The sequence below is a fragment of the Ylistrum balloti genome, unplaced genomic scaffold (genome assembly GCF_031769215.1).
Source record: "Ylistrum balloti isolate Yb309-2 unplaced genomic scaffold, AGI_CSIRO_Ybal_v1 Utg370894, whole genome shotgun sequence".
In the NCBI taxonomy this organism is placed as follows: Eukaryota; Metazoa; Mollusca; class Bivalvia; order Pectinida; family Pectinidae; genus Ylistrum; species Ylistrum balloti.
The window spans coordinates 29175-37715 of NW_026782508.1; the positions used below are offsets into that span (position 1 = coordinate 29175).

At 34.6% G+C, this 8541-nt stretch overlaps 1 protein-coding gene across 1 annotated transcript; it reads left to right on the top strand.

The window, feature by feature from the left end:
* Nucleotides 1–1110: 1110 nt before the first annotated feature.
* LOC132559352 (tetraspanin-11-like) lies at nt 1111–7736 on the top strand. Its single transcript, XM_060223962.1, has 8 exons — nt 1111–1167; nt 1963–2154; nt 2971–3045; nt 4172–4291; nt 5408–5486; nt 6673–6833; nt 7265–7348; nt 7653–7736. The coding sequence occupies exons 1-8, from the start codon at nt 1111–1113 to the stop codon at nt 7734–7736; spliced, it is 852 nt and encodes a 283-aa protein (XP_060079945.1).
* The last annotated feature ends 805 nt before the right edge of the window (nt 7737–8541 follow it).

Below are 8541 nucleotides of genomic sequence, written 5' to 3' on the forward strand. Positions count from 1 at the left end.
TAACCAAATAAGAAAATATATATTATCTGGAAATGTCCAAGCTATTTGTAATATGAGTTATCTGGAAATGTCCAAGCTATTTGTATTATGAGTTATCTGGAAATGTCCAAGCTATTTGTATTATGAGTTATCTGGAAATGTCCAAGCTATTTGTATTATGAGTTATCTGGAAATGTCCAAGCTATTTGTATTATGAGTTATCTGGAAATGTCCAAGCTATTTGTATTATGAGTTATCTGGAAATGTCCAAGCTATTTGTATTATGAGTTACATTTGCGAAAAATAGGATTTTTTTTTTTTTAAATTATTTTTAAGAATTATTTACATGTGCAATGCAATCCAAGTGCAATTACAATGCAGGTGATTATTGTACAATCTGAAGTTATCATACCATTATTTCATTTAGCTGGTATAATGTTATTTATTTAGAGGCAGTCCATTATGTTCTGTATTACATTTAAATGTACTAAAAATTTTGATACCGAATGAAAATCATAACATATATGTTTCAGCCAGTGAATATGAATAGGTCATTGTCTGTAGCTATTCTCAAAAAGCACTTCCTGACATACAATGCACCTCTACATATACCCGTATCTGAATTTTACAACAAACATTGGAAGTGCTATAGTACGTCCTCTGAAATCTATTAATGTCTATGACGATAATTGGACGCAGAAAATGCCGAAATTCCTGGACACTACAGATTTTAAAATCGCTTTGACTTTTGGCACCACTGGGACATTAATTACATGGCAAAAAATTAAAGAAAAAGCGAAATAATTTGATTGGTCTAGAGCTGGATTCAGGAAGATAATAACTGACCAATCACAGACTGATGTGCTCTCTAGAAGATTACAAAGCCAGTACAGCTTACATGTTATGTGACCTTGAGATTTGTTTAATGTACATCAAATTATCAAACTAGTCTTCTGTCTTATCCTGAAGGTGTCACACATGAAGCCTTAAATTTTGCCATAGAATGTTCTAAGGATGCAGGGAGTGAAAGTGATCAGAACCCCTTGAGTATTGAGGTGAACTCTGAAATTTCTGTTCATATATACATTTGTAACCTTTCTCTTTTTCACAGAACATACAGCAAACTTGACCATGTTATCTAAAGGTTTATTGAGAGTTCTCCTTGGTGTTACAAATGTTCTGCTCTTTGTAAGTATCACATCCATCATTACTATTTAGTAATGGGCAAATCAATGAAAATTAATTGATTAAGGAAACTAAAACCAATTAATTGATGCCAAAATTGCAAAGATGATTAATCGATAGAATTTCTGATTTTAAATTATTTAATTTACAATAATAGTTGACTCAGCTATCAGTTTATATTAATCACTCTTGTGGGCCCAAGGGGTCTATTGTGGGAGGAAACCATAGTAATCGGGGGGAAACCAAGGTGGTTGGCCAGGTAACCCCATACTTGCACCCTGGATGTCTTAGGTGAAAGGCAAGTGTATTACCACTGTGTCACCTGACCACCATAGAGTTCTAAAATGACTCGGAGATCTCAGATAGTATCCTCTATATATAGAGAGAGAGCAAAGAAAAAAAAAGAAACCAGGATATCAACATATTCAAAACTTCAAATGAACATTGACTTTAAAAATCTTTTTAATGTAAGAAAAAAGAACTCAAACTATTATGTAGTTAATACATAAAACTGCTAATGATCAATTACTGATCAATTATGTGTTTTCAAGTATTGATAGGAAACTGAAACTGATTCCCATAACTAATTCTTAATTAAGTTGCACATACAGTCATACAGAATGTTTGCAATGGTTGTTAGGGGTACAACCTATTTCATTCATGATTAATTGATTTTTTTTCCCCATTTCAAGATTCCAAAGAAATTGTTAAGATATGTATAATTGTCTGTTTATCAATAATGTTTTGTTATAGGAAAATGATCAAAGATTGTCTTTAAGTCCATTGTTTTGTCAACAGATTGCTGGTGGAACAGCCCTAGGTGTGGGTGTTTGGTATTCTATGGACAAACTGTTCATAGCTGATATCATTGGAACAGACCTGTTTTCTGCTGCTTCCTACCTCTTTATCTTCTGTGGGTCTTGTATTCTGATCTTGTCTTTCCTGGGATGTTCAGCTGCTGTGTTGGAGAGCAAGAAACTTTCGATTGTGGTAGGTAATCATTTTGAAGATTTATAAAAGTTTTTTGTATGAGCCTTTCAGAGCTATACACTACATGTAATTGCTTCATATGTAAGTAATCGCTTCATATGTAAGTAATCTAATTGATATTTTGTTCAGGTTCATAAAAATTTGCAAAAGAAAATGAATGAGGAGAACTTAGGAGACTATAGATTGATATTCTTCATGTAGTCACCTCATGAAGGAAGACATAATGTGACGGTCACACTAGTCACTTAAAGTTGGTGACCTGGTATGGCCTCTTTTCACTTGAGGAAGGTGACCTGATATGTTGTTACTTGTCACTTAAGGTTGTTGACCTAATATCTTGTCACTTGTGACTTGAGATATGTGACCTGGTACAGTGTCACTTGAGGTTGGTGACTTGGTATGGTGTCTATTTTCACTTGAGATATGTGACTTGATGTGGTGTCACTTATCGCTTTAGACAGGTGACCTGATATGGTGTCACTTGTCACTTGAGGTATTTGACCTGGTGTGGTACCACTTGTCACGTTATACAGAACTTCAATATGTTCAATTTATATAGTATTTTGACTTCATAGTTATCATTCAGGCTTTTAAATATTTTCTTTATTATTTGAGGTTAATCTAAGTATATCTTGCTATTGAAAGTGACAAGAATTGAACATTGTCAAAATGCAAAAACATTCATAATCCAGGGAGTTCAATTTCATTCAGTATGAATAGTGTTTATATAGGATCTGAAACAAGAAAGACAATACTCAGCTGTATATTATAGTCATTGATGTGAACTGGTGATAATGACAGTATCTTTTTTTTCAGTATGTGTTCCTTCTCATCCTCATTCTCATAGTATTCCTATCAGCAGCTATCATAGCAGCAGTGTTCCAAGGGGAGGTAAGTCAATGAACAAAGAATGGTCATAACTTTCATACTAAGTCATGAAGCATGCTGGAAGCTGTTCTCTTTCTAATGGCCTCTTCTCCCCTCTCACACTTAAAGGAGGCGGGATGGTATAAAGTGAAAGAAGAAGAAGATGAGGGCGTAGGGATGAGGGCGTAGGGATGAGGGCGTAGGGATGAGGACGTAGGGATGAGGGCGTAGGGATGAGGGTGTAGGGATGAGGGCGTAGGGATGAGGGCGTAGGGATGAGGGCATAGGGATATATCTTGAGCCTCTGCTCTTTTTGCTTTCTATGAAACATGAAAGTCATATCATTTCTAGGTCATCTGACTGAACGGTCTGTCATGAACATTTTCAACTTCTTCTCAAGTTCTACATGTCTCATTGAGCTGAAACTTACCTGAAATGATCATGACATGATCCTGACCAAAGTTTGTTAATTTCAGGTTTGTTCGAAATCCAACATGGCCGCCATCTTGAAAACACATTTTCGACTTCTTCTCAAGTTCAAAATTTGAAATCCTGTATTTTAAGTCAGATGACCGTTAAGGCCCCATGGGCCTCTTGTATTAAGTTCCTTCTGATTTTATACAAAGATTTTTGAAAATTCCACAAAATTTGTTGGAAAATGTAAATAAAAAATTAAGATTTCTTTGTCAGGATTTAGAAATTGTATATACAATGTATGTACAATATTTCTTATAGACAGTGTAATTTTTTCATGATCAGTGTAATGCTAAGACAGACAGAAATCACATGAAATGTTACAAGAAGATTTAAAAAGAAAATCTGCCTATCATGTACAAAATCTAAAACAAATATGTGGAAAACTGAAAATAGTGAAATGGTGGTGAAATTAAAATTTGTGTTCATGTACACTAGGTATACATGTTAGTCATAAAAGATTAAAAAAAAATGCACCTAGTCCTTTGTTGACCGTGTTCATTAATCTTTCTCTCCTGGAAGTTTCTGACTCATGATATTTAGTTCTAAAGTATGTAAATGCTGGTGATGATAATCAGTAATTCACCAAAATGGAAGCAACCTACAGCCTGCTGATATTTTTAGAAAAATTTTATCCAAATGGAAACATTTTATTATGAGGCTTTGTTACTTGCAGTTGACCAGTTCACTGACAGGCAGGATGCAGACATCACTGAAACAGAGTTATGGCAACCAGATCAGTTCCAATGAAGAAAATAAAAGAGTTACAGATTCCTGGGACTTTGCTCAGAAGACGGTATTATATATTTATAATTATCATATTTTCAAAGTTAATTTTCAGTGTTTTGTTTATCTCCCTGCATCTTCTCTGTACAACCAATATTTGTAAGGATTGTCTGATAAAGTTTTAAAGTCGGGGGTCGTAGTTGCTCACTCAGTCAGAGCGTTGGCTCATATAACCTCAAGTAGAGATCTGAAGTAAAGGTTTCGATGCTTCGCACTTGTGGTATTTCTGAGAAAACGGCTGGTTTGATATGGTTATGTCCTTGAGCATGAATGTTCTAGATGATATGCGACATACCTTCTCATAATTTGTCTTGTGAGGTAGCAACCAGCCACGACAAGGAGATCCCTTCTCAAAATAACGCTAGCTGTTCACAGTTCAATAAACCCATGCAAACAAAAGCTTTTTCAAGTAATTGTTGCTTGTTAATTTATCTGCTAATGACCTTGCATGTAAAATAGAAAATATTCTTTAGCAGATGATATGGATATGTGTTTGGAGATTGTGTTATACTTGACATGAAGGGATTTATTTTCTGATGGTTCAGATTTTTGCACTTTCACCAAAAGCCAGAAGCAAAAAAGGATGACTTTGTAATTAAGTTGAATTTAATTGTATTTAATTTCAGATACATGTATTTCATTCCAATGCCTGGCAAAATAAAGAACCCTTTAGAAACAACAGTCTTTACAATATACTTATATGTTCTTAAATATTTGTTTTAATTCCATTTGAGATTTTATGAAACAAGTTATTATTTGTTTATTTTTTGGGGGGCTCTGATAAGATGAGTTTCCTAAAAAATTCTGATGAAATGAAAATCAAATTTAAGATACTTTTTAACATATAATTCAGAAAATAGATCATAATGTAACAATATGCAGGGTAAAATAAAATGGAAGAAGCCATTTTGTTGTACCATTTAATTTCACCATCATGTCGTAACGTCATTGTCATATCATGACATCACCATCGATTCCTTACTGGCAAGGCCAATAAAAAAATGCTCTAGGGTTTTTAACACTAATAAATATTTCATGTACAAATTTACTGGATGACAATTGAGTTATTTAACAAAAAATACATAGCAGCTAGATGATAATTATATTAATGATTTCCTTTCTGCAGTTGAGATGCTGTGGTGTAGATGACAGCGGTTATGGTATTTACAGAGAAACACAGTGGTACCGTGACCAAGTGACAAGAGGTATACTTATTTTACTCCAACTTGTTCTAAAAAATGACCACATCAACTTGAATATAAATAACCCAGACTTCAGCATAAGCCACAATAACCATTTGGTCAAGATAGCCATTACACTTTTTAGCTCACCCAAATGACCCAATCAGCTTATGGCATACTGCAACATCCTTTGTCCATCTGTCAACTTTTCCTATGAATCGGTAGAATTCTTCTGATTTGCTAGAAGACTTGAACCACAAAGAGGATTTTCACCAAATTTGGTCAGAAGCATCCTTAGGGAAATGGGGTTGCAATTTTGTATAAGTGGATGGCTTGGGGTCTGATGAGCAGGTGCTATAAAGGAAAGTTAGAAAATTCTTTAAAATCCTTCATCTGTAGGAATGATTGGATTTTTCAAAATTTGGTCAGAAGCATCCCTGAGGAAAGTCAATCCAATATTGCATAAAAGGTGGGTCTTTTCCCCCGATGCCTCAGAGGAAAGACCCAACAGGGGATGTTTAGTCAATCCTTAAAATTCCTTTTTTCGATGAATTACAAAATTTTGTTCAAATTTAGTCAGATGCATCCTTTGATAAAGAGAAATCAATTTTGTGTTAACGTAAGACCTCACCCTCCTAAGAGTTGAGGGGCATGGCCCATAAGGACAGATAGATATAATTTATTAAAACCATCTTCTCCTGTTGCAATCAAAGTACAGTGACCTGTTTCAAATGTTGGGTAAAAGAGACTCATTTTTGTGTAAATCAAGGATATGCTGCCAGGGGTGGGGCTAAATATAGGAAATATTGGTAACTGTTTAAACAATTCGTTTCTGCTTGGATGAGGATACTTTGTCAAACTTTAATTTGAGGCTTTAGGATTTTGAGAAGAAATAACACTATAATTGGGAATAAAAATGTTTTGAATTGAAATTTGAAACATCAAGGTGAGCAATATAGGCCCTGTGGACCTTTTGTTTCACTTGAACTTGCCTTGTCAGTGTTACTTGAAAGCGCTGTATAGAAACAAAAGTACTCTGGATAAATCTAGAATTATTGTGATAAATCCTACACCTGATTCGATTTTAGTGGTCATTATTGTTAGTGTGAAGGGGTCAAAGGTCATAATTGACCACGTTTGAAATAAAGAGATCGGGGATGAGGGTATGCATGGAATATATTTTTATGTCACTTTGTTTTTATTTTCACAGCGATTGACTTGTCACAAGTGAACTTTGTCCCAGAGTCCTGTTGTGTATACTTGGAGCACAGACAACAGTACCAGAATGTTGATCTTTGCCAGAGAAATCCTTACGGTCCTCCAACCAACCCAGACCCCAACACATCCAAAAATGATCACCTGTACTACGATGTAAGTATTCCATACTCCACCTCATCCAAAATGATAACCTTTACTATGATGTAAGACTATGATGTAAGTCTTCTACACTCCACCTTATCCAAAATGATAACCTGTACTACAATGTTAGTATTCTACACTCCACCTCATCCAAAAATGATAACCTGTACTACGATGTAATGTGGATTCCACACCCTACCTTGTCCCAAAATTATCACCTGTACTGCAAGTATTTCACCCCACCTTGTCCAAAAATACATTTTACTAAAGAGCAAGGTCAAATGTCAGGGCCACAGAGGTCAAACTTTGCTTTAATGAATAGATATATAATGAGTTTTTTCCAAGGTCAAGTTTCTTTTATCACTTTGTCATGATTTGAAAAGAACACTGACAACATAATCGCAATATATGTAATGGTCGTTGGCCTCTTGTTCTCATTCAAGGGCTGTATGTCTGCAGCAAAGCATTATGGGGAGGACAATGCTGGAGTTATCCTTGCCATTGGATTTGGATTTTCCTTTGTCCTGGTAAGTTATCATCTTAATGTTTCAAAATTGCTTTTTGAACATACCAGGATACCATACATAGGTATTGAAAGTGTTTTTTTTTATCTTATTTCTGAAATAAATTTTTCTGCATTCTAAAATAAAATTTCATCTACAAGCCTACCATTTGATGATGGCAGGCTTTTAGAATCACACTTGAGCTGTAATTATATCCTGACACTTGTAAAACATGAACTTTGAACACAATCGTAAATCCACTCTCTCTGAAACCTTTTAACAAGGACCCTTTGACATGTTAATATTTATCGTTATTGCTGTTTTACAGATTGCTGGTATCGTTTTATCAATCCTGATAATAAGAAAGATCGCAGACATGAACTTTGATCCAGTCAGCACAAAAGTTGTTTGAATCGGATTATTGGTTTCCTATTGGATAGAGTGCCAATTCACAGTGACAACATGCCTTAAGGAAGAAAGTGACATTTTACATTACAAGAAAAATTTGGTCACAAAATTAGATTAAGATGAATGAATATATTTTTTTCTGTTTGGTAGATAAAATAGCAAAATTTCCAAACTGGGATGAAAAAAAAATGGGTTTTAGAGAAAAATGGAGATTCTGTTCTAGAATGAACCAGAATCTGGTCATGCAGAGTTACCAGTGTCTGCTTTTGTGAGAGTGGAGATTGTTGCCATCATTAGTTTGCATGAGAAAACTACCTCCTTTTCCTACAAATTTATGGGGTAAATCTCTCACAAAGAAATAACTTAACATTCAGTATCTGCTTACAAGAGCAGATAACTCTGTGCTATGAAAAGGCAAAATTGGTAATATGGTACTTTAGAAAATTGATTATCTTCCTTGGGAAGGCCTGTTTTAATCTACAGTATTGTTTAGATTACTGTCTTAATCAAGAGTCAAGATAATGGTGTACGTAGTTTCCTATTTCAATAATTTGATCAGATATTGGTTATTGATGCTGTAAATTGCTTAAAAGATATGATTTCAGTGAATTTTATTTCATGAAGATTCAAACTGAAGTAGAATTTTCCAAGTGTTTGCCTTTCTCAAGGAAAAAAAGAAAAAAGAGTGTTATATAAAGAACAGCTTGGCTGGAATCATTTTTCATATCAGGACATTAGATTTACTTAAAGAGTAATTTCTACTGTCTATCCAGTAGATTACAGGATCTGTCGGACTGACCAGTTCATGT